Genomic DNA, 26,296 nt, shown 5'->3' with positions numbered 1-26,296 from the left:
GTGAAATGAAACAATTTACATACGTGTATAAAATTTTGGTATTTTCATAAAAAATTACTATGAACTTTCCCAAATGAGAAGCCAAATATATACATATGCATGGATGTGTGTGTACGTGCATATGCACGTGTATGTAGTTATTATATCTCACCCGCAGGAAATGTTGGCCACTTTCGAGATAACGTTCTTTACACCGCGATGGCACCGCTGCATTTACGAGCTCTCATAAGACCGTTTCGTTGTAACGAGTATAAAAAGGAAAAAAGAAAATTGACCGAACAAAAAAATACAACTTACGTAGCTGCATTAATAATAAAAAAAAAAATAATAATAATAATAATAATAATAATAATATATACACGTAAAATTGTTACACCTATCTTAGTAACACGTCGATGAAATTACAAAGTCATTGAGGTCAACGACGTCGTTCACATAGTTGGTGCATTGAGCAAAACGTTTTTGCTTATCTAACGTTACAAACTAATTAGTTGTATTTATTAACAGACAGTATATATTATTTATATACCGTACGATTTAACAACGTATAGCGTTAGACGTGTCATCGATTATCAATCAAATTGACTTAAATCGCGTGTAATTTTTATTTCCCAATTAGTTTTTATTTGCAAATAATTTTGTATAATTATAAGACGCGCGTGCGCGCACGCACGCGTTTCTTTGTAAAACAAAATAAAAAAATAAAAACGAAAAGAAATAGAAGAACAGAGAGAGAGAGAGAGAAAATGGAAAAAAAATTAATGCAACACTTCCTGAACCATTATCCGAGGATATAAATGAAAATATTCACAAGAAAAGAGACTTTCAAGTTTCCTTATTCGTCATCGACCCCTTAGTTCATCCAAGAAACACGGAGAAAGGGAGACAGACAAGGGAGAGAAAGAGAGACAAAGATACAAAGAGGGACAGAGAAGAGAAGAGAAGAGAAGAGAAGAGAAGAGAAGCAGTCCGACCTATCGGAAGTTTATGCCCCGATTCGTATAACACTGCAAGTCGATAACGTAGTCCCCGAGAGTTCACACTCTACCGATCTAATTAACGATGCTTCTTCTCTCACGTCTATTACAACTCCCTTGTATCAACAAACGCGGGTCATTGTGCCGATATTATTAGCAAAGCTGTTGAGAAACAGAACGAACAAGATAGACAAACACACAGAGAGAGAGAGAGAGAGAGAGAAACAAATCCAAAAATTAATGTAATGTTTAAATAAAAAAGTTGGAAAAAGAATAAAAAAAAATTGAAAAAAAAAGAATTAAAAAAAAAACGAATAAAAAGAATGATTTTCAATTTCGTAGTCTACGTACCCTTCTACGATAAATAACAACGATAAATACAATCGCATATCGGTGCATCTCGTTCAAAGGTCGATCTCTCGATGCATAACGGAACTCGTACATCGAAACGATCGTTTTGAACGAACTTACCTATGACTACTACTGCTATTCCGAAGTACGTGGGCGTGAGGAAATAGATGCAAAGAGAGAAAAAGAGAGAGACTCGTTTTGTGTAGGCATTTCTCGTTCCTGGGAGCACAGACCTCTTCTACCGGTCATTGTCACCCCTCCTTCTCCTCCACCCCCCCCCCCCTCATTCTACTCCCACTAACTCTCTCCTTTTGTCCCGCTTTTTTCTTTCTATTTTTCGTCTCTTTCTTTTTTCTTTCTTTCTTTCTTTCTTTCTATCTTTTTAATTCGTATTTTTACATTCAACGCGATAAAGAATCGTAGAATGAAATTACGTTAATTAAATTAGCTTACATACGATAACTGCCATGTTTTGCTCGACACGTGGATCGATACGTTTAAACTTACTTCTTTATCTTTTTTATTTTTAATCCATCCTAAGTAATTAATTAATCAAAATATATGTATGTATGTATAAGTTAAGTATTACTAAAGTAAGTATCTATGAATGTAAATTAAATAGGTATAGGGGTTGTTGCATCTAAAGTTTCTAAATGGTTTTAAAAATCAATTACGAAAGTATTTCATCAATTACGAAATTTGACGAAACTTTTTATATTAATTTCTTCTTTCTTCTTTCCTCTTCTCTTTTTCTTCTTTCTTTTCATTTTGCGTTAGATTTAAAAAATTACCCAGGCTTATAGTAGCTTTTTTTCTTTCGTTCGTTCGTTCGTTCCTTCTTTACTTCAATATCGATATCGTTTATCGATAACACAGCGACATCGAAATGCTTTCGCTCGTATATAAAGATACCAAAGAGGATATCTAAAATTTTGAAATATTATAAAGAGAGTGTATACAACACACCGGTGATTATCGAACTATACGACAACGTCTCTTTCTTTTATTTTAAATGAAAATAAAAAAGGAAGAAAAAAAAGAGAGAGAGAGAAAAATGTTACGAAATTATTAAAAAAAAAATTTCAATTAATCATCGAAAGATAACGAACGACAAATATCGATATTAATCGTTAATTAAATATTTTAAAACATACGCCTATGTATGTTTCTATTATCGAATTAAATAATTTCATTACCATTGTAATATTGTAAGAGTAATTTTAATTTTTATGCACAGGATCGTACATCATGAAAAAGTGTAGATGAATAAATACGAAAGTATTAATTTTCAAAAGGAAAGAAAGAAAAAAAAAAGAAAAAAAAGGGAAGAAAATCAAGTTCGAAAAGTAGCAACATATAAACGTAAAATCATACATTCGTATTTATTCGACGTTTATGGTGCGATGATGGGAAAGGAATGCATATAACATAAGGAATACGAGAGTATTCATTTTTTTTTTTTTTTTAAAGTACCAATAATCGGATCTTATGTATCTCGCAGGAGGCCATAATTTTGCAATTAAGTAACAATCGTAAAAGCGGCATACCGTCAGATGGCTTGTGTGAAAAACATATACATTAGTGTGTGTGTGGTATATATATATATATATGCATATACAATATATATATATATACAGTTGCATGTGTTACGTAAAGCCATAAACTCTTCTCTCGACGGTCATCGTACCGATCGGATATGCGGCTCAACATACCATTTCTCTATCTTTTTCTCCCTTTTTCTTTTTCTCTTTTTTCTTTCTTTCTTTCTTTTTCTCTCTCTTTCATATTCTTCTTATTCTTTCAGCTTTTCTAAGCTGATTAAAAACTGCCGTTGAAACCCACAAAATTTATTCAAAGTAACTTCAATTAAGAGACAAAAAAGATCATATTATTAGATAAACGATTAGAAAAAAAATTATTATAATCGAAAATTATGATCAATTTGTTCTAATAATTAATGAAATATAATTTTGATATTAATCGTAATTGATATTAATTGTAATTCGAATCAATTGAGTGCATAAAACGTTTGAAGAGATAGAAAATATGTAACAACGAAATACAAAAAAAAAAACAAACAAACAAAAATAGCAGATTCTTCGTACGCGATCGCTGAATTGACATACTCGAAACGATCGAACGTAACTCGAGCGTAAAACATCCCATTCTAAACTAGTACCGACCTTTTCGAGCGTGACCAGAAACGATCGTTGTAGTTTCATTCAAATCTGTTTGCAAACTGTACCAACAACGACGTACAATCGAACTTTCCTCGATCGATAATCGCGCGAAAGTTCTTTTTCTATTTAAACAAATTGACTGAACTTTCTACCATCAAAATGTATTTATCATTTTTTTGATCATCGCAATGGAGAGACTAATAATAATATCATTATCGTTATCATTATTATTCTTATTATTGTAGAAAGGACAAAAGAGAAATTTTTTGTTATACTACAAAGATCATTTATTACGATCTATGGTGAAATTACGATCATCGCTGGAGAAATTTTGTATTCTTCAAGGGACTCGTTAGAAACTTTCATGAGAGTTGTTAGAAACTAATTAAAATATTCGCGATATATATTGTTATATTTTCTCGTGATTAAAATTAATACTCAAGAAAATTGGAAATTTATAGTTGCAAATATATCGATTAAAAATAAAAATTTGTAGAATATTACGAGGCTCGAAAGAGAGATTGCTTTTGCTGTTAATCCATATGTAAATAATTCGACATTTGAGAACGTCGATCGTAGATCGATATAAACGAAATTTTATTAATATTCATCTCGTTCGAGGTGAGCATCGATAGTTGATACCTCTAACTCTATAATAGAATTTCATACGAGATAGAATTCAGCGTGCCAAAGCGATCGCGTGCGTGCGTGCGTGCGTGTTTGCGTGGGCGTGACTCATATACAAATATAATTGCAAGTCTATCGAGGAATTCTCGAAGCTCGGCCAATTTTTCAGGGTTGAAGACTAAAAGAGACACGCGTAAGTAAGTAAGTAAGTAAGTAAGTAAGTAAGTAAAATACATACATAAGTCGAGGTCGAAATAACAAAATAACTATATCTCCATATGTAATATGTAAATTAATGTTACGTGAAAAATATAAAATGTTCAAATAATAAAAATGTTCAAAAAAAAGAAAAAAAGAAAACGTTCGAATAAAACAACATAATAACAGTGAAACGTAAGAAAAATTTCTTTTGAAAAATATAAAAAAAAAAAGAGAGAGAAATATAAAAAATAAAATAAGGTAAAATAAAAAAATTCCGAGAACTGTCTCGTCTTTCGAAGTCTGTCGAAGTGAAAAAATAAAATAAAAAAAAAAAGAGAGAGAGAAAGAAAAAAAGAAAAAAGAAAAAAAAAGAATAATGAATCGTCTTTATTGAACACCCTTGGGTTATAGGTATATACCGTATACAAGTCGCACGTGTCACGTTCTTCTGGAAATCTACGGCTCGTATAATAGCACGTGTTTTCTACTGAACACCGCTAGTTTGACTCTTTCGAGAGATTACTCACGCTCTCCGGTATTTATTTCTAAGATATACAAATCGTTGTTGTTCGTTTGATCTTACTACTAAAATATTTCTTATTAAATAAACGATTTAAAGACAAAAATAACAATTAATGAAAATTAGTAACATAAATTAGTAAATATACACACATATATATATGTATAATAAATATATATAATATATATATATATATATATATTATATGTGTGTATGTGTAAATGTATGTGTGTGTATATATGTAAATCGGAGAACATATCGTTTTATTAAATTTTATATATTTATATATATTTTACATATTTATATAATTTATATATATATATATATATCTTTCTCTCTCTTTTTTTTCTCTCTCTCTCTCTCTCTCTCTCTCTCTCTCTGTCTTATACTTCTCTTTTAATTTTTCCATGAAAATATACGTAATGAGTGTGTTAGTATATAACTACGCACAAACTCGGCAGATAACAAAATCGATCTGTCGCGACACGACACGACACGAACGCAGAGTCGAGCGTTTCGCTGGAAACCATACACGTTTTATCTTAGAAACGCCATGGAACAAGACGATTGGTTGAATCCAGTGGTCTTGTGCGTTTCGATCAGCCGGCAGATCGTAGATATAATAAACGATAATGTTAACGTTATCGATGTTAGTGTAACGATCTATGTATATTGGACGTTAAATTCGTCAAATAAAATATATACATATATATGTATGTATGTGTGTCTATATACATAGGAGATGTAAAGAATAAACAGACCGAATCGATCTTGACATTACGATATTTTGCTGTCACAATCACGATTGAACAAGTCGTAGAAAAAATCGATTGTATCTAAAATTAAAAGTAGATATCGAAATAAACTATACTCTTCGATAGTTACTCTTCCTTGCTTTTCCTTCATTTATTTATTTATTTACTTATTTATTTTCTTTTTTTTTTCATTCTAATCTCTCGTTCGTATGAGTGACATTGTAAAAGATAATTGTTAGAAGAAAATTGAAAACGTCTGGTAAGAGCAATGTTCTTTTTTTTTTGTCTATTACGTTACAACTTCGTAATAAGTAAGAAAGGTGACCTATCGAGTTATTAACGAACTTATATTAATGATAAAGAATTGTGAAGACAGAGAGAGAGAGTGAGTGAGAGAGAAAGAGAGAAGATAAAGAGAGAGAGAGAGAGACAAAGATACAGAAAAAACGATACTTACCGGCTATCACTGTATCCTGCAGATTATATTTGGCAGCGCCAGGTTTGCCGACTTTTGGAAAATCCTTGAGCTTCCTGCCGCTTAACTTCAACTCGCCACTAAGATGAGCCTCCTCCAGGATCCGTTCGAGGCTCCTGGTGAGTTGCTTTTGTATGTGGCCGCTCATGTTCGACGCGACCATCGCCATGTTACATTTTTTTTGGGCACACACGCGAAAGCACGACTGCGAGAGAGAAAGAGAAAGAGAGAGAGAAAGTGAAAGAGAGAAAAAGAGTGAGTGAGAGGACCTCCTCGATCTAACCACCCCACTACGCGAGGAGACACGCACACGTCCTCAAGAACGACAGAAAAAAAAGGGAGTTAGATTATAGCGCGCACGAACCACCCTCCTTCCTTGCTTGCCACTGCGCTACTGATCCAAGATACGGTTAACGTGTCGCTTCGCGCTCTTCGATCGCAACGCCACCTATCGAGAACATTCAAGATGGCGCTGCTATTAAAACGTTCGGCGGTTCTTTTCAAAAGATTTTCGACTTTTTCGATTAGAATTTTCAAAATGTTCTCGCATTACATCGTAGAATTTATTTTACAAATTACACAACATTTCTCTTTATTTTTACATTAACGTCTACGGTAAAAAGCTATTTATATTATAGTCGATACTATTTTACACGATATTATATTAAATTAATCATAATTTATAAAACTGACTGATATTATTATTAATAATTAAACTATATAATTTATATTATATATATATGTGTGTGTATTTTTATGTGTGTGTTTATATATATATATATAAATATATATATGTATGTTACGTGTAATTATAATTTGATCCTAATAATTCGTTATCAACCTAATTTCGCTTTTGCTGTATTCCTAATTCTAACGATTGTTGATATTCCATAATTAGTTTTTCTTGTACTTCCGCTGAACATGGACTGTATCTTGAATATTCCATAGTAAATTCACCCTTGCCTTCGGTTGAACTTCGCAATTCTTTTATATATCCAAACATATCGTTAAGAGGTATTTCAGCGTTCATAATGAACCATCCTTCGTTGATGTCTGTGTTTGTTATAATGCCTCGCTTTTTATTAACATGTCCTATTATGACACCCTGAGTATAAAAAAATAATATGTCCGATTAAATTCGATATTGATTAAAATTTTATATTATTGGATATATCTTACCTGAAATTCTTCGGGTGCTATTATTTCTACTGACATAATAGGTTCTAAAATATACCATGAACCTGATTCGAAAGCATCTCTCATAGCTCCTTGACCCGCTAGATTAAAAGCGTAATCCGAAGAGTCCACGCAATGTTGCATACCATCGATCAATCTAAATTTCAAACCAGCCAATTTATGTCCGCTGAGAAATCCTTTCTGACACATAAATCTGAAACCTTTTTCGACACCAGGTATATACTGTTTCGAAATATTCATTCCGACAGTTTCATCCGCGAATATAAGTTCAGTATTTTGTTCGGGTGGCAATGGCTAAAAATAATTTTTATTTTTAATAGGTAATCCTCTAATAAAAAATATATCGTTTATACGTATGTGTGTATATATATATACGTATAAATATCTTACCTCTAAAATGCCAATTACACGCCCATATTGACCCGCTCCACCTGATTGTTTCTTGTGAAGGTAATCAAAATTATATGGTTCTCGCAATGTTTCACGAAATGCAACTTTAGGTTTACCAAGTATAACCGGACAATTATATTCACGTTCTAATCTTTGCGCATAGATTTCTAAATGTAATTCGCCCATTCCAGAAACTATATTTTCCTAAAAACGTTTCGTTAGATCATTACACTTGATATTATATGGATATAATCAATATGAAAGATCTTAACATTTTTTTTTACATATTACCTTATTATCTGTATCGTAGTAAAAGTGGAATGTTGGATCTTCCTTTGTAAATCTTGCTATACCTTTCGAGAAATATTCACGATCTTTGTTATTTTTTACTTGAATTGACATAGATACAACAGCATCGGGAACGTGAATTGATTCCAAAGATAATTGTAACTTTGGATTGGTGACAAAGGAATCACCTGACGCACAGTCTACCCCAAACAATGCAAAGATATCTCCAGCGTAAATTGATTCAACGTCTTCCAACTGATTTGCATGAAGACGAATTAATCTAGCTACACGCACCTAAATATGTATTTGAAATTAATAACGTAAATTATATCTGTTTTCATAAAATACTTGATAGTAAACAAACCTTTTTATTTGTTCTAGTATTATAAATAGTATCTGTCTTTTTCAACATTCCTTGGTAGCATCGAAAATATGTTAATTGTCCAAATTTTCCAAGTTCCAATTTAAAAGCTAAACTGACAAAGGGATGCTTGTCAGAGCGCATAGGATTTAAAACAATTTTCTTATTTTCATCGCTATAGGCAAAAAAGTTATTTTATAAATTGATATAAATAATCGTTTGATTAATTGATAAATATAAATTAATATTTTAATGAGTAAATTTTACCCAGTGCTTTCATCAAAAGCCAAATTTTCAATTTCACCTGGATTTGGTAAATAATCGATAACTGCATCTAATAATGGCTGAACTCCCTTATTTTTTAACGCACTTCCAACAAGAAGAGGCGTAAATGTTCTTTTTATGCAGGATCTTCTTATTGCATCCTTTATATCTTTCTCTGTAGGTTTTACCTCGTTTAAGAATAAATCACCAAGTATATCATCGACATTGCTCAAATGTTCAATTAATTCTAATCTTCTATTATCCGCTTCTATAAATACATTATACACATTATTAATATTTATCAATTATAATAAAAATAACATATTTTCTCTTACGTACCTACTCTCATATTCTTAGGAATTTCATCTTCCCTTACAGTTTCTCCGTAATTGCCTTCAAAATATAATGCTTTCTCAGAAATTAAGTCTACTATTCCTTTACAGTTACTTTCTAAACCAATAGGTAACTGAATAAAAGCTGCATTATGTCTTAGTTTTGTTCTTATTTGTTCTAACACTCTATTTGGATTGGCGCCCATTCTATCTAATTTATTTATAAATGCTAAAAAAGGTACATTGTACCTCTGCATTTGACGATTGACAGTCAGAGTTTGTGATTGAACACCGCCGACTGCGCATAAAACCAATATTGCTCCATCCAAAACACGTAAAGCTCTTTCTACTTCTACTGTAAAATCTACGTGTCCAGGTGTATCGATTATATTAATATTATGATCCTGCCATAATGTATAAGTTGCTGCAGATTGAATAGTTATGCCTCTTTGTCTTTCTAATTCCATACTGTCCATCGTAGCGCCAACATTATCTTTACCTTTTACCTATACAATAACGATTCCATATAATATAATAATGCGTTAGAAACAAAACAAATCTTAATGACATTGTAAATGTATTTACTTCGTGCATTTCTTCTATACGTCCAGTGTAATATAATATACGTTCCGTTAATGTCGTTTTGCCAGAATCGATGTGAGCAGATATTCCAATATTTCTGATTTTTTCAATAGGTTTATGCTCCGCAAATTTTGCATGAGATGCCCAAAATCGTACATTTTGCTATAAATTTAATGACAATTAAATTTTATCAAGTCTTTTTTATCTGGATTATATTCAATTATAAAAAGGTTAGAATTTTTACCTTGGAAGTACATATATTTAATTGTGATAGTCGGCTCAAATTGATAGACCGACTTAAAACTGCTATTATCGTCATGATGTTTTAATTGTTTTTTCACGTGATTACACGTTAAATTCTTTATTTTTTAATATATTATGATTATGAAACTAACTAACAGAATGAAAGGACGAATGTACCTACATTGAAAAAAGCGCTATCTCTTATATACTTTGAACTACTAGTTTATTTTAGTTTATTGTCCCTATCGATCATGTAACTTTAATCGATATTAATTGAAAGTGTGAAAGTTAAAAGAAAAAATTAATCTTTTGATGTGATTTAAATAATGTGCTTTATACCGAAAGTTATTATTATTTATTAGCAATCCTTTCTTATATTTATAATTTCCAACAACAATTAATTCACGGCTTTGCCGAACACTGTACAGAACGATATTGACGTATATTTTATACGTTTATATTTTATATATTTATTAAAAGGAAAGTGTAAGAATAATATTTGAAATCATAATGCCGTTACCTGCTGCCTTAGTTGCACGTCTTGCAAAACGTGGACTTATATCAGGTTCAGAAAAACATGGTATGATATAACCTCCAAGTAATTGTTTATAATTGAAATACATTGATAAGCATAAATTTCATATAAAGAAAAAGAATTGCTTAGATTTTCCTTCATATTTTTATTTGTATTACCTTTGTATTACATTTATAGATTCTGTAAAAAAAGAAGCAAAAAAGAAGGTGCATGAGGAAGTAATTGCCGAAGACTATGACAATGCGAAGGATGAAATTAGTGAAATTGATATTTCTCAAAAATTTATGGTAAGCGTAAAGTTAATATGAAATTTGAGTTTATTAATAAAAAATCTTATATGATATTTTCTTTATAGGGTTATAGTGGCTGTCCTAATAAATATAATATTTATCACGAATGTACAAAAAGATGTAAAGAGTTATGGGGACTTGGTCATATTCAACCTTCAGATAAATACTTGAAACGTCAAATGAAATTAATTCAGAGATATCCTTTACCAGAAACATGGAAAGCGGTATATGACCCAGGATCGTAAGTAAAGTATATATATATATATATATATATATATATATATATATATATATATTAAATTAAATAGATATGCAAAAATGATTAATTCGTAATATATTATTAATATAAAAATATAGAGGCCAACATTATTATTGGGATTGGTCATCCGATTTAGTCGCTTGGTTACCACCTGGTCATCCTAAATGTCAAATATCTCAACCAGCATCTCAGTTACGGGAAGAATTACATCTTAAAGCAGCCGATCAAGATGATAATATGTCAAGTGATGAAAGTGGAAGTGAACAAGAGCCCATGGAAGTAAATATTTGTGTTTCTAATTCTATAATATCTTAATATGCTATAGCATATGCATATGCGTGTATTTATCATCAATTTTGTACTTATTCTATACATAGGTAGATGAAACTGAACCGAAAAGAGAACGTAAAATAGAAAATAGAGGTAAATATAAAGGTACAGACAATAAAAGACATCAAAGATTAGATAAACCTGAAAACAAAGACAAAAAGGATCGTACTTTGGATCCTATGGATCCAGCATCCTACAGTGACATTCCAAGGTATAAAAAATATATCTATTATATACTTTAATACTGTATTGCTTTCATTTTTGTGGCAAATGTAATTTTTCTTTTTTTATGTTTTATAGAGGAAAATGGTCAGATGGATTAGCTAGACATAATGAAGCTAAGACAGGTGCAGATACCACAGCTTCGGGGCCACTTTATCAAATGAGACCGTATCCAAGTCCAGGCGCAGTTCTTAGATCAAATAGAGCAAGTAAACCAGAACCAGAAAATAATGGTAAACCTAAAGTATCGTTTCCTGAAAAACCAGAATGAATAAATATGAAATATTACTACAATGTCAATGCTCATTTGATCCTAATAAATTATTTTTTTCTAAATATACATATTAAGTATTTTCCTTTAAAAACTGATATAATTTTCTCATTAATATTAAAAACCGTTGTATCATACGATTCGATTATTTCAACTACAAAACTTCAATTAATAACATATTAGAATACATAACCTTGTTCAACAGTTTCAACTTTTAAGTTACAATAAAATGAATATATCGCAAAAAAAGAAATCGTCAATTAATAATTATATTCCTTCTTATACGGAAGCATATGCATTACGAAATGAAAAGAAAAAAAAAAAAAAAAAAAAAATTTGTTTCCTTCCGCGTTTAATTCCATTTCGCAGTATTGCCAATAGATTTAATTCGTCTCGTAGAGGTTAAAGGTGATCTTGGCCTAGTTTATCGTGAACGATGCGGGGGAGCGTACTCGATATTTGCAAGGGAGGTAGTTTGGCACGGGATAAAAGGGTTGCAATGTGATAATATTAAACGTGTTCTATGAGATATTGTGCGAATAGTGTTTAAAGGATAGTACAGAGAAAACGGTAATTTCTTTGTCTAAAATTTACGATAGAAAGAAACGGGTGAATTCTTAATAGATAATGCGCAGAAAAGGAAACGAAAAAATCAAGCGAGCACCCAGAGAAAGTTTATATATATATATGTGTGTGTGTGTGTGTGTATGATATATATATATATACATATATATACGTAGATATATATATATTTCCACAGATCTCTTCCATACACACATGTATGTATCTTGGAACATTATCAGGGTGCATCGTGAACGTTTCTACAAACGTCAGTGATTGGTGTTAATTGTTTGGTACGACAAAGTGAATTCAATTTATTCGCAAGGCAGTGATCGAACACCAACGTAAAAAATAGTTACCAAGAGCCAAAGGAATTTTTTCGGTGAAAGAAAAAAAAAAAGAAAGAAAGAAAAAAGAGATGAAAAAAAAAGAAAGTTAAAAAATTAAAGAAAAAAATATAACCAATAATCGTTTATATATATTTCTTTTCTTTTCTTTTTTTTTTTTTTTCATGTTAGATGCACGCGTGATGCACTCGACGATCAACGAAGAATCTTATCTACGCCTTTGGCTCGGTCAAAACGTGCATATATTTCCATGTTCATTATCTTTATTTTCACATTTCACCAGTCTCTCGCATAAACCGTTCAAGTCAATGAATTATTTTCTGCTCCAGTTTAACTTCGATCCTTCGTATATTACAAGACGCGATCGGGTCATGTGCAATCCCGTGAATTAACGTGACAGAAAGGTTAGCTCGTTAGGCACATGACGGACAGGTATGACAGGTTCTTCGTTTCCCGCCGTTCGATTTCAAATTTGGATGATATCATTCCTACAATATGTTCAGATATGTTACGTTTAAATGTTACGTAGATGTTAATCGTAGAAAAACGTTAAAAAGAACAATGAGATGGCTCGCAATATGAAATGTTTACTGATAGAGAATTACGTTTTATTGTGTAATATTGAATCCAATTTATTTTTATTGTTATATTATGATCGATCAATGTTCGTGACTTCTAACTATTTAACACACGTTAATTTTCAAGCATGAAATATATTTTTTCCTTTTCTTTTTTTATTTTTCAGCAGATGTTACTAATTAATTGGGATTTTTATGTGGAATAATTATTATTGTATCATATCATAGTCAAATAATGTGATTCTCATGACTCCTTTGAGAAAATATCCACATCTATCGTGGATGTTCAAAGCGTTATGTGCGTATAGGAATGATAGATAAGAATAAACCTAGCCGAATGGTAAGAACCTAATGGATTTATGTGTATATATATATATAGTTTTATATTAATTATTTTCGATCCTGTTATTTTTTGTTCTTTTTTTTACATATCTTATCTTTCGAATATATCTGAATAACATGGACGTATAATCTATTCAATTTGTATTGCAAAAATATTTTCCTGAAGTACTTTCACCGATGTCTATTATTCTTATCTTTTTAATTTATCTTATCTTTATGACATGTTGTAACTCTTCATTATTATTAGCTCTAGTAAGTATTCATAATTACGACATTCTGACAATAATTCAAGAAGGGATATTAACTTTTTCTTATTGTATTCATATTTTTCTTTATTTCTTGTTTTTACATTATTATTTTTTATAATATATATGTGTTATCGTTTTGTTTATGTTCTAACAGATTAATTAAATATGTTTTAATTATTATTTATAAATGGAATTTATATTGTCAAATTTATAGACTGATTAGATTTATTGATCACAAGAGTTGCATTTCCATGTATCATCATGGCAATTGGAAATATTATTTGCGGTGCAAATACTCCTAAAGTCAAGAGAAAAAAGTCAAAGGTATAATATGTATTTTTTTTTCTTTTTTTATTATTGTATTTTTTTGTTTCTTTAATTTTTTTATTTGTATTATTAACAAGGATTTACTTCAGGTATTTTATCCTATAGTACTCTATTGCCATGTTATAAATCATTAAAGACTAGTATGAAAAAATTATTGATTTTTTTCTATTTATGTATTATAATCAAAATAAAATATATTAAGTTTCAAATAATCGGATATATATATATATACATGCATGTTATATCTCTATATTTTATATTGCAGGCAACCGAACGCAGTTGGATAGAAGCAGCTTTTCAAAAAAGAGAATGTTCCAAGTTTATTCCAAGTGCTAAGGATGAACATAGGTAAAAATATACATTATTGCTATATTTATTGGATAATTATAAATACATTATATTTATAATTCATTAGTGGGTATGAACTATGTATCTGTGTATTTTATTTTATATGAAATAGATAATAGTTTTATTTACAAATATTTATATTATATAACATGATAAAGCAATTTAAAAATAATGATTTGAGAGTTCTCAAAAATAAAAATCGTTCTAATAATATGTAATATTGTTTAGTTAGATAAAAATAGATTATATTATTATGTGGGCTGTAATGTATTTTTAATCTATTACTAAACATATTTTTCAAACAAGAAATAGACATACTTTGTAAGTATATGTACTATATGTATACCACTATAATTATGTCACTATTTTAACTAAGAATTTTAGATGCATTCTAAATCAGAATTTGGCGTGTGCTATTCAGTGTGTTTTATATTTAATCCATTTCTTTTAAGATCAATTTTTTAACAATTTGTAAATTAAAAAATGTAATTTTTTGAATTGAAGATTTTATTACTTGTGTATTTATTTTTAAAACTTTATTATATCATTCTATTGAGTTGGGAAATAGAGAATATGTTACATCATCTTGGCTGTCACTAACTGCTTTACTAGCTTTCTTATTTATTGTACCAAAACATTGTAGCCAAATTTGTCATGCACACATTTTTTATTTCTAACATATTTCATTTCAGTATACAGTAATGTTAAAAAATACTTTTTACTACTTTTTAATAGCTATGAATTTTATTTTCATAATTCATTTAATTATAATAACAACGTGTTTCATTTGTGTTATATATTATAATTATTTTATAAAAAAAAAAGAATTAATTTATATAATTTATATTACGTTGTATTGTGATATATTTAACTTATAATTTCTTGTATTATTTATGCGTTCAATGTTGTGTTTTTGTATATTCATTTCCATTTGATTTATTTTTCCTGATTTCATTCCGTTTATAGGTTCACAGAAGTACAGGGAGATAAGAATGCAGAATACGATGTGATCACTTCTTCCAGGTGAGATTTCATTGTGCATTCTGCTATAATCGTCATTTCGTATGCTGCTTTCTTATAATCATAAAATTCATTCTCAATATATTTTATTTATTATATTAATCTTCGTAATGAATATAAGAATTCATTTACGAAATCCATTCGTTTTTTCTTTTACTTTTTATTTTGCTTTACGTTTAGTGACTGACATTTATTGCATATGTATACACATATGTTCATAGCCTGTTTCTCATGCGTTATAATTAACTTTTGATTGTCTTATATTTGTTATCTAGTTGAGAAAAAATCCTGAAAGTATTATGGGAATGTCATACTTTATAGCATACGCAAAGAAATATTAAATGCAATACAGCAGTATGTATCAAAATAATTGTCACGTAAGAAAATTAAGTGGATTTAAAGTAACATGTTTTAATATATATAATATATATATATATATTTGTATATATATAAAATTTTATATACATATATATAATATTATTATAAATTATATACTAGTAGTATATAAAGTCTTAGTAGGCCCAAGCGTTAAATGTTTGAGAACTTCTCTGTCAAATAAGTAATTCATTGTTTATAAAGACAAATAACTATGATCTGCAATTACAGATGTTGCTGTGGTTATTCTTATACTTACCATTGTGGGACTGGTGCAGATGTTCAAAGTTATGCCAACAGTGGTTCTATAGAAAAAGAACGTGAACAATGGTCTCCAGGAAAAAATACACATCCTTACCCTACAGATGCATATGGTACTATCGAATTTCAAGGTGGACCACATCCAACTAAAGCACAAGTATAGTTAATACTATATAAAACTTATAGTTATAGTTTTATAATCCTACAACAATATCACATTTTTTTTTAGTATGTAAGATTAGCTCATGACACTCGGCCAGAACCTATAGTACAATTATTGTGTCGAGAATGGAATTTAGGATTACCTAAATTATTGATTACCGTTCATGGTGGCCGACCAAATTTTGAATTACAGCCAAGTTTGAAAAAAGTTTTACGTAAAGGTTTGTTGAAAGCTGCTAAAACAACTGGAGCCTGGATTTTCACAGGAGGAACAAATACAGGTTCGTTGTATACTTTCATAACGACTTATAAGAAAAATCGATTATCGTACTGGTACCAGCGTAATCATTTTTTCTGGTTGTTAATATCGTATTCATAATATATCTGTTTTATTATTTTTAATTAACATTAATATTTTAGGAGTTACGCGTCAAGTTGGCGATGCTTTGCTGCTAGAACGATCGCAACGACAGGGTCGAGTAGTAAGCATAGGTATAGCTCCATGGGGGGTCTTAGATAAAAATCACGAATTAATAGGACGTGGTGAAGAAGTACCATACGACTGCCTTTCTTCTCCTTGGTAAAAAATAATTTTCTTTACAACCCAAATTATTTCTTAAATCTATATTAACAGACCTCTTTGTTTTTTTTTTTTTTTCAGGACAAAATACACAGTTCTGAATAACAGACATGCTTACTTTTTATTAGTAGATAATGGTACTGAAGGTCGATATGGAGCAGAAATTGTATTGCGTAGAAAATTAGAAAAATATATATCTAATTTAAAACTACAGCCGTGTGAGTCCTAGTACGATAGAAATATGCTTATTTGGTATTTTAGCGATAAAACAATATATGAATGAACGTTAATATATTTTATAACGTAAAATTATTGTTACAGATACACACAGTAGCATACCTGTAGTAGCATTAGTAATTGAAGGAGGAACGAACACAATACGTTCGGTATTAGAATATGTTACAGATGTTCCTCCAGTTCCTGTTGTTGTTTGTGATGGATCGGGACGTGCAGCTGATCTCATCGCTTTTATGCACAAGTAATGCTAAAGAAAAGTTAATCGAAACATTCGTTTAAATAAATAAACGTTTATCTGTAAGCGTTTTATTTATAAAAATATATTTAATTTCATAGATATGCTAGTGAAGGAGATGGTGAAACCGGAGATGGTGAAGGACCGTTGGAAAGTATGAGAGAACATCTTCTGGATACTATTAAACGCACTTTTAAAGTTTCTGTTGAACAAACAAATCAATTATATTCTGAATTGCTCCAATGTACTCGTAAGAAACATCTGGTACGATACCCAATAGAACATAATTTTTAAAACAAGACCCAATTTCATTGCGTCATGACTACAAGGATTGTCTGATATAATCAAAATTAAAAAAAGAATATTATTATTTCTTTTCAGATAACCGTATTCAGGATAACGCAAGATCGACCACAAGAATTGGATCAAACAATATTAACAGCTTTATTTAAATCCAAACAGTTGTCTCCAGCCGAACAATTATCATTATCTTTAATATGGAACAGAGTGGACATAGCTCGTAGTGAAATTTTTGTATACGGTCAGAAATGGCCCCCAGGTGCTTTGGAGCAAGCTATGATGCAAGCTTTACAACACGATAGGATCGATTTCGTGAAATTACTTTTGGAAAATGGTGTGTCCATGAGAAAATTCTTATCTATACCTCGTTTGGAAGAACTTTATAACACAGTAGGTCTTTTATCGCTTTAGAATATTATTACTTTCATATTTTCATATTATCAAAAGATATATTATAATGTATTTTTTATTTCTTCTTTGATTAATCAGAAAGAAGGCCCATCGAACACATTAGGCTATATTCTGCGAGATGTACGGCCTAATATTCCACGTGGGTACATGTATACCTTACATGATATTGGATTAGTAATCAACAAACTCATGGGTGGAGCTTATCGTGCACAATATACACGTAGAAGGTTTCGTGTGATTTATACCAAAGTAATGAAAAGATCTGGTGGACAGCAACAACATATGCATCGGAATAGTTGTGTTTTAAGTTCTGGTACTCGTTATTATTCAGGATCTGGTAATAAATCAGACAGTTTGACAATGAGTTTGCTCGCCGAAACTGTGCCTGCTAATAGAGATACACCACTTTTTGATTATCCATTCAATGAATTGCTTATTTGGGCGGTATTAACAAAAAGACAACAAATGGCTTTGTTAATGTGGCAACATGGAGAAGAAGCTTTGGCTAAAGCTCTCGTTGCCTTGAAATTGTATAAAGCAATGGCTCATGAAGCTGCAGAAGATGACCTTGAAACCGAAGTTTACGACGAATTACGTGGTTATGGAAAGGAATTTGAAAATATTGGTACAATCAATTGCATTCGTTGAGAGTGAAAAAAAAAAAATAAATGATATAAAACTGTTAATAATATTTTGTTTTGTTGAAACAGCTCTGGAATTATTGGATTACTGTTATCGTCAAGACGACGATCAAACACAACAATTATTGACATCCGAACTTCAAAATTGGTCTGGTCAAACTTGTTTATCCCTTGCAGTTACCGCTAATCATCGTCCACTTTTAGCGCATCCTTGCAGTCAAATCATTTTAGCAGATTTATGGATGGGTGGTCTTCGTACTCGTAAAAATACTAATTTAAAGGTGAATATAAAAATTGATGTAATTAATTAGATAGCAATAGAATTTTCATAAAAAAAATGTTTTATCTGTATCCTTGTGGAAAGGTTGTTCTTGGTCTGTTATGTCCTGTTTATATATCACGGTTGGAATTTAAAAGTAGAGAGGAATTACAATTAATGCCACAAACGCAAGAAGAACATTTGATTGCTCTTGAAGATGAAAAGGAAGATAGTGAATCAGAACATGGTACATCGAATGGCCCGGATGTTGAGGTAAATATACGTTAGATTTACTGAAGTGCCTTGTGTCCTAGTCATTTTTTATGACTACGTGACTAAATGTCTTATCAAAAGTATGTTTATGCATTTTTACATATTTAATTTCATATATATATTTCACATTATATTAATAGTTCGAAAATTAAAAGATATATATCATCCATAGAATAAAATTAACTTTCATTTTTCAATCATTTTTAACATAAAATTAATGTATCAATTTTTTTCATATATCTCTCTCTCTCTATATATATATATTAACATTTATAAAGGAAATAATAATTATACTATAATATGATCATAAAGATAATTATATTTTTAAAGAGAAATATTGTTTTCCTTAAAAATATATTTTTGTTACTAATTATGAACTCAGAACACTGGTGGCTGGTTTTAAAATTACAATATTGTACAGGATGCACACGTAGCTTCTGTAAGCTTTGCATTTACAAAAATACATTATTTGCTTATGACTAAAGTAGCACTATAAAAACATTAAGTACATTTTCTTTTTTTTTTTCTTTTTTTTTTCCTTTAGTTTATTGTTCAAATTTGAAAAGCTTAATCTCTCTTTCATAAAGCAAAATAATTTATCATATTATTGAGAATGTCACTCACCAATACAGATTAATACATATATATTTTGTTAATTATTACATATTGCTTTACATAATTCATCGTTTAAATAAATAAAAAATAATAATTTAAAAAAATTTTATTTCTTAAAAATTATTTTACTTTTAATGTCTTCTAAAAATAATATTTTTAATATTAACAAATTTTATTCTCATTTATAATTTTAAACCATTTATTATCTCTAATAATATTTATTAAAAATCTCACTAATGCCTGATATGAGCGATTTGGAATGTATTGATTGGAATGTTTTGTTGTAAAATTGTTTCATGAGCCATAAGAATTAGTAAACCATTTTGAAAACAATGTTTCAAGTTGCATTGTCTTAATTTAAGCGAAGGTAATATAAAACTCAATTTTATTGAAGCTGAAATAATTGAGATTGACAATATTTATTATTATTCATATTGCTCATATAGTATATACATATATATTATATATATAGGCAGTATTATTAATGTGTAGTAGAATATAGAGATTATGTTGAATGAGTAATTGTATTATTTTCAGTGTATTTCTATTTTCTAAACGCTTGAAAACATATGTTATTAAACACATTAAGAGGGTACTCATCAGTTGTTAATACGTAGACTGTGTGGGTATGCATAATAATTATTTTTTAGAAACGTCTGCGCAGGAGCCTCAGCATACGCAACAAATGCAGCAGCCATCAAGGCATTAAGGTATATTTATACTAACCTGAGCGCAGCGATTCTCTCTATAAAAACAATTATGCACTTTCTGATGCACCTTCTGGCTGCTTCTGTTTATATGTTTCTTCATATCGTTAGGCATAATTTTATCCGCACTGTGCTCTCTTGTTTGTCCACTAAATTTTTCTTGTAGTGAAAACGTACAGTGAAAATGTCCGATTAAAGTTAAAGAAGAACGTGTGGATCAGTACTTGTACTATGCTTCAAAATAAAAATAATTATCAAAAAAACATTAATATCAAAATAAAATCTTCCATATATACACACACACATATATATATATGTGGTATATATATATATGTGTGGTCTATTATATTATCTGAAATAAAATTGATTTTGCATTCTATTCCTTTTTTGTTACTTTTAAATGTGAGTAAAGTTTCACAATTTTTTAGATTTTCTTGTGAGCTTCCTTGTTATGAGTTCATTTACTTTAAAATATCAATTACTAAATTGCTAACTGTTAAATGAAATTAGAGAGTACTGTTAGCATGCTTAGTGTGCTTCATTTTACTATTTTATAAATGAGTTTTATATTCCAATGAAGCCCTCTTTGAATAAATCTTGTTTCCTTTAAAAATGTGTGTTTATATAAAAATTCATAAAGATAATATTATTTTAAACAGTCTATCCATTGCTATTTATATAATTGAAAGTAAATACTTTTCAGTTTTCTCTTTTTCTCAATCTTTGAAAATATGTTTTGTCACATTTATGTCACTACCTTTCATATCCTGCATATTACAAAATCTAAGTATTGTCTGTTATTTTACATAACTTTCTAATCTTAGAATGTAATTTGTCATCTTATCCATCTTCTATTTCGTATTAATCATGAATGCATATTACTAATAGCTTAATATGTTGTCTTTGTCTTCATTAAAAATTTTATGTAGTTTTTGTTTATTCATATGTCAGACTTTCATATGAGCCTTGCTATTTTGTCAACGAAAAAAAAATTTTCCATACAGTTATTATTATGAAATATGTGATGTTCTGTTTCGTATATACGAAACTTCTCACACGTAATGTGCTTTTGTGTAGGCTTTAATTAGCAGTGAACATTCTACAACTGTTGTAAAAGAAACAATTGTGCAAGAAAATGGCAAAGTATTGGCAGATAACGAAGAAGGAACTCATCGAGCGTATGGTATTCGTTCGGACTATTATGACAACAAAAACAGTAGACCATTACGATTAAAGAAAAAATTGTATGAATTTTATACAGCACCAATTACAAAATTTTGGGCCAATGCTGTAAGTATATTCAAGGATTACTTTTTTAAATTTAATGCAAATCCTTTTAGAAAATTAATTAAAATATTTTTATCTAACAATAAACAATTACTAATTCTTTATATATACTTGTATTGCTATAATATTTTAAATATTTCATTTTCAGATAGCATATATTGTCTTTTTACTTTTATTTTCGTATTGTATACTTATACAAATGGGTGAACATCCGTCGCTAGCAGAAATTTATGCAATTTCTTATATCTGTACATTGGGATGTGAAAAAGTACGAGAAATAGCAACATCTGAACCAGCAAAGCTCTCTCATAAATTTAGCGTTTGGGCCTGGAACATGTGGAATCCTTGTGACGCAGCCGCAATAATATTTTTTCAAATCGGACTTGCTTTGAGATTACGTCATTCAACCTTTGATGTAGGTCGAGTTATATATTGTGTTGATTGTATTTATTGGTATTTAAGAATACTTAATATTCTCGGAGTCAACAAATACTTAGGTATGTCTTATTAAAATTGATATTTTAAACTTTAATTTTAAAACTTCCAAAATGTGCAATCTATAACTATATTTAATTACAATATAATTTATTATATATATATATATATACAATGTATGTCATCATTGTAAATAATAATAATTGTTGTTGGATAGGTCCATTGGTCACAATGATGGGTAAAATGGTAAAAAACATGATATATTTCGTAGTCCTCTTACTAGTTGTTCTCATGAGTTTTGGAGTATCAAGACAAGCTATATTAAATCCTAATGCAGAGCCAAAATGGCGAATAGTCCGTGATGTACGTGTGTTTTCTTTTATAGCGATTATAGAAAAATTATTTTATAATTTATTCAATAGACATCTTCTTATCCTTTGTTGTAGATTTTTATGGAACCTTATTTCATGCTTTACGGAGAAGTGTATGCGGATAATATAGATCCTGATTGTGGAAATGAACCAGGCATGCCGGAATGTCTTCCAGGTCGTTGGATCACGCCAGCAGTTATGTCCGTATATCTTTTAGTTGCAAACATATTATTAATAAATTTGTTGATCGCGGTTTTCAATAATATATTCAACGAGGTTAACGCCGTTGCACATCAAGTATGGATGTTCCAACGTTTTACCGTTGTGATGGAATATGAGCAAAAACCAGTTTTACCTCCACCTCTTATCGCGGTCTGCCATATATATTTATTAGTAAAATATTTACTGAGACACTTGACGCGTGGTAAAAGAAGTACAGGTGAAACATGCGATAATGGTCTTAAATTATTTCTCGAGGCTGACGATATGGAACGTTTATATGATTTTGAAGAAGATTGCGTTGAGGGATACTTTCGCGAGCAGGAACTGAAATTACAAATGTCTACCGAAGAACGCGTTAAAATTACAACGGAAAGAGTTGAAAATATGCATCAGAAAATAGAGGATATTGATAAAAAGGAACATACGCAGAACGCTTCGCTTCAGGTAATTCAGATTAATCGATGATTTAAAGAAAAAAGAACTTGTAAGAAATATATAAAAATGTTATAAAAATTTATGAAATCTTATATATTGAATTTTTAGGCCGTAGAATTCCGTATTCGCAAATTGGAAGAATTAAGCGAACAAACATTGGCGCATCTTGGTGTAATACATCGTTTCATGGCAACGCACATGCCCAACGAAGGACTTCCTATGACTTTTGATATAGACATTCGTCAACGCAGAGTCTCTGAAAGATCTGATGCTTTTTCAGAGACTGATTCTCATACTCAATTACCTAGTCTCATATTACGACGTAAGCGACTTTTGCGTTCTCAAACAGATGCCACATTTTTAAACATGGAGCAACCATTGGAGGACGACGCTTTGAAGAATTCAGAAACTATAACGTCTCGTGAGAATCTAAGTAGAAACGATTCCTCTGTAAGCATCATTGATCCTCAGAACGTTCAAGAAGACGTTAAGACTACTACGAGCCAAGAAAGCGAAGTGAGCAAAGATGTAGGAGAAGTGGAATCAACGATAAAGAAAGAAGTATCGTTAGAGAGAGAAGTTAGCAGCGAAGCTCCTGCTTCGGAACCATTGAGACAAGACTCGACGGAACGTCCGATTAGACAAACTAGTAGAACTCGTTCGGAGTCCGACGACGTAGTAATGATTCCACCGCCAAATATACAAAGAGGTGTTACATGGGCGGAACCACGTGTCGCTGTGATTCCATCTTCCGTTACTTCAGCTGGTAGTACCCAAAGATCCATACTTTTGGCGATGCGTGCCGAATACACTAGTATAACTGACGAATTAGAAAGTTATTGCGGTCTTCTTAGTCCACCAAGAACGCCACCAGTTTCACCTCCCTTATCCAGGAATAGAAATGTATCGGAAATTAATAATCCTGAGATGGCTTGGCAAATAGAGAACGAACATTTAAGGGATGCCGAAGAATGCGATTATCAACAAATGGAAGATTTAATTCAACGACGTTACAAAGAGGACGACGATGAATCCAGTAATCCACCTGAGGATGGTGCTACTGCTAACTTCTTTGCCATATCCAACGAACATCGTCAATTACGAAGATCTTCTGCGATCGACGAAGACTCTCGTAGACCACCACCTACGATCAGTGTCACCAGAGAGATCGAGCAAACACTTTCACGGCCACCTGCGATAAGAGACGCCGAATCTCCCGATCCGAGTGATAAAAATATGAGTACTGTACCAGCGCCAGCTTCTGAAACTATGTGTTGAGGTAATCCAAAATATCGCTCACCACACACTATACTTTTACTATGTGTGTGTGTGTGATCCGATACAATGAGGCTATAGTTTAAGTATCTGTTAGTTAGACATTTTTCTTTTTAATTAAATAATCGATCGAATTTGTACAGTGAATTTGTAGAGTTCTCATTGTCTTGAGAGAATTCATTATATTGAACGTTGAACGGCATGTGGCTTTGAAAAAGATTTTGCATCTTTTGCAAAATCTCTGCTTTTTTTTTAGATCGATTGCTATGCGAGCAACTAAACAATCACTTTTTCATGTCTCTATTTTCATGCTAATAAGATCATTTAGTATATTCAATACGTTCACACAATGCACATAATACATAATTTTATTTATAAGATAAGGCACTTTTGAGAATTTAACATTTTTACGTGAGCACTTTTGGTATCTTTTGTGAACTGGAAGCTATATGAGTTCGCTAAGGGCATAAATTTTTATGCCTATTTGGTGGTACAATGTCAACCGTAATAATCCATAAAAAATATCGATTGTTAAGCCTTTTTATATATATAAAAAGAAAAAAGAAGAAAAAGACAAAAAAAATCGTCATTTATGAGATCTTTTCATATGATCATAACGAAAATATGTACTTCTTTATTTGTACTTAGGAAATTATTGTATTACTGTTTGTTATATATATATGCTGGCTATAAAACAGTAGTATACTATTATAAATACACTATCCATATTTGTATGGTTATATACACTTTAGTGTCACCATACATTTGGAATTTTACTTTTCGATATATAGTACTTAGTGTTTTATTTCGAATTTTCTTTTTATTTTTTTTTTTATAACTAAATATCTTTTAAAAAGCTTTAAGCGGTAATTGTAAACATTACGAATATTTATTAAAAATGAAATATGTATGAAAGAACGAAAAATCAAAGATTATATATATATATATATATATATATATATATATATATGTATATATATATATATATATATGTTTTCATCTAACTTTATTTATTTTAAAAAATAACAGAATGCTAGGTATAGTGTTAATTAATTCGTGTTTTTCTCTAGTACTACAAATAGATTACAATAACAAAATAAAAAAAAAAAATACGATGTAGCATCGACTTCACTACTGTCATTCTCAGCTTTATTGTCTTTACTGCCGAATACTTTTAACGTATTTTGACACACACATATATATATATGTGTATATATAGGGCCTTATACGCACTTTCTACTGCGTCAGACTCAGACTTCACGGACCATTATAAGCGAACCATATCACGCGGATATGTTCCACGGAACTAGGCCAATCTGCGTTAGTACAATTGCAACTATTTAGAGGAACTTTGATACCTGCATCTAAATTGCCTAGTTATATAGAGAAATATATTGTGTATAGCTTATAAGTGTTTAAGAGGATGTAAAGCTTGGAATAATTGTAGAAAATATGTATTGTATTCCGACACACAAATTGATACTCAATTTTGCTGCTCGTTTTTAATAATATGGTCTGGGTTTTTTCTTTCTCATTTTATTATTATTATTATTTTTTTTATTCAATATTTCATAGCGTTCCTATTATAAGTATCCCACAGTATATTATTTAATATATTCAATATCTTCTGTTTGAGATATATTATTATAATAATGGTATTTTTCATTTATAAATTCGCACGAATATTAATAAAATTTCATCAATGTCACGTACAAATTTAGAAATATCGTTAAGGAATTATACACGCTCCAATATGTGAGCTACGTTCTCCAATTAATTTATACTTGTTGTATG

General features: G+C 30.3%; 4 protein-coding genes and 1 long non-coding RNA gene across 18 annotated transcripts in view; 2 read left to right on the top strand and 3 right to left on the bottom strand.

Annotated features, from left to right (window-relative positions):
- The window catches only part of LOC127064458 (leucine-rich repeat and calponin homology domain-containing protein-like), a 65,175-nt gene extending 58,684 nt beyond the window's left edge, over nucleotides 1–6,491 (bottom strand). For both annotated transcript variants that reach the window (XM_050995544.1, XM_050995543.1), the window contains exon 1: nucleotides 6,069–6,491. In XM_050995544.1, the coding sequence (XP_050851501.1) occupies nucleotides 6,069–6,255 (187 nt within the window). In that variant the 5' untranslated portion in view covers nucleotides 6,256–6,491. The remainder of the gene's footprint in view (nucleotides 1–6,068) is intronic.
- Nucleotides 6,492–6,633: 142 nt separating this feature from the next.
- LOC127064459 (elongation factor G, mitochondrial) lies at nucleotides 6,634–9,943 on the bottom strand. Its single transcript, XM_050995546.1, has 9 exons — nucleotides 9,745–9,943; nucleotides 9,504–9,662; nucleotides 8,926–9,424; nucleotides 8,590–8,854; nucleotides 8,326–8,497; nucleotides 7,965–8,255; nucleotides 7,674–7,877; nucleotides 7,266–7,577; nucleotides 6,634–7,191 (listed from the first exon to the last, which is right to left on the bottom strand). Exons 1-9 carry the CDS (start codon nucleotides 9,817–9,819, stop codon nucleotides 6,928–6,930), a joined length of 2,241 nt encoding a protein of 746 aa, XP_050851503.1. The 5' UTR covers nucleotides 9,820–9,943; the 3' UTR covers nucleotides 6,634–6,927.
- Nucleotides 9,944–9,995: 52 nt separating this feature from the next.
- Nucleotides 9,996–11,719, top strand: LOC127064468 (polyglutamine-binding protein 1). The gene is made up of 6 exons (XM_050995559.1): nucleotides 9,996–10,323; nucleotides 10,456–10,565; nucleotides 10,634–10,809; nucleotides 10,926–11,106; nucleotides 11,205–11,368; nucleotides 11,458–11,719. The coding sequence occupies exons 1-6, from the start codon at nucleotides 10,254–10,256 to the stop codon at nucleotides 11,648–11,650; spliced, it is 894 nt and encodes a 297-aa protein (XP_050851516.1). The 5' UTR covers nucleotides 9,996–10,253; the 3' UTR covers nucleotides 11,651–11,719.
- LOC127064473 (uncharacterized) lies at nucleotides 10,884–11,995 on the bottom strand. Its single transcript, XR_007781724.1, has 2 exons — nucleotides 11,844–11,995; nucleotides 10,884–11,633 (listed from the first exon to the last, which is right to left on the bottom strand). It is a non-coding gene; the product is annotated as an uncharacterized LOC127064473 (long non-coding RNA).
- An 86-nt stretch (nucleotides 11,996–12,081) lies between these two features.
- Nucleotides 12,082–26,296, top strand: part of LOC127064454 (transient receptor potential cation channel trpm) — an 18,176-nt gene continuing 3,961 nt past the window's right edge. The window contains exons 1-22 of one of the 13 annotated variants that reach the window (XM_050995528.1): nucleotides 12,538–12,794; nucleotides 12,888–12,990; nucleotides 13,307–13,476; nucleotides 13,941–14,050; nucleotides 14,319–14,401; nucleotides 15,368–15,424; nucleotides 16,028–16,214; nucleotides 16,287–16,500; nucleotides 16,640–16,799; nucleotides 16,881–17,017; nucleotides 17,121–17,277; nucleotides 17,373–17,535; nucleotides 17,653–17,961; nucleotides 18,061–18,607; nucleotides 18,693–18,904; nucleotides 18,988–19,155; nucleotides 20,421–20,480; nucleotides 21,555–21,767; nucleotides 21,913–22,261; nucleotides 22,417–22,562; nucleotides 22,646–23,236; nucleotides 23,336–26,296. The exon at nucleotides 23,336–26,296 is cut by the window's right edge and continues 3,961 nt beyond it. In XM_050995528.1, coding sequence (XP_050851485.1) covers nucleotides 13,988–14,050; nucleotides 14,319–14,401; nucleotides 15,368–15,424; nucleotides 16,028–16,214; nucleotides 16,287–16,500; nucleotides 16,640–16,799; nucleotides 16,881–17,017; nucleotides 17,121–17,277; nucleotides 17,373–17,535; nucleotides 17,653–17,961; nucleotides 18,061–18,607; nucleotides 18,693–18,904; nucleotides 18,988–19,155; nucleotides 20,421–20,480; nucleotides 21,555–21,767; nucleotides 21,913–22,261; nucleotides 22,417–22,562; nucleotides 22,646–23,236; nucleotides 23,336–24,505 — 4,986 coding nt within the window. In that variant the 5' untranslated portion in view covers nucleotides 12,538–12,794; nucleotides 12,888–12,990; nucleotides 13,307–13,476; nucleotides 13,941–13,987 and the 3' untranslated portion in view covers nucleotides 24,506–26,296. Of the gene's footprint in view, nucleotides 12,221–12,403; nucleotides 12,505–12,537; nucleotides 12,795–12,887; nucleotides 12,991–13,203; nucleotides 13,223–13,303; nucleotides 13,477–13,644; nucleotides 13,731–13,940; nucleotides 14,051–14,318; nucleotides 14,402–15,367; nucleotides 15,425–16,027; nucleotides 16,215–16,286; nucleotides 16,501–16,639; nucleotides 16,800–16,880; nucleotides 17,018–17,120; nucleotides 17,278–17,372; nucleotides 17,536–17,652; nucleotides 17,962–18,060; nucleotides 18,608–18,692; nucleotides 18,905–18,987; nucleotides 19,156–20,420; nucleotides 20,481–21,554; nucleotides 21,768–21,912; nucleotides 22,262–22,416; nucleotides 22,563–22,645; nucleotides 23,237–23,335 lie in introns of those variants that run through there. The other 12 variants (XM_050995527.1, XM_050995524.1, XM_050995523.1 and 9 more) reach the window with 12 other exon arrangements.

This window comes from Vespula vulgaris, chromosome 6, assembly GCF_905475345.1.
Source record: "Vespula vulgaris chromosome 6, iyVesVulg1.1, whole genome shotgun sequence".
NCBI lineage: Eukaryota > Metazoa > Arthropoda > Insecta > Hymenoptera > Vespidae > Vespula > Vespula vulgaris.
Note: the sequence above shows the minus strand (reverse complement) of the source record. Positions and strands in the feature narration are given on the sequence as shown.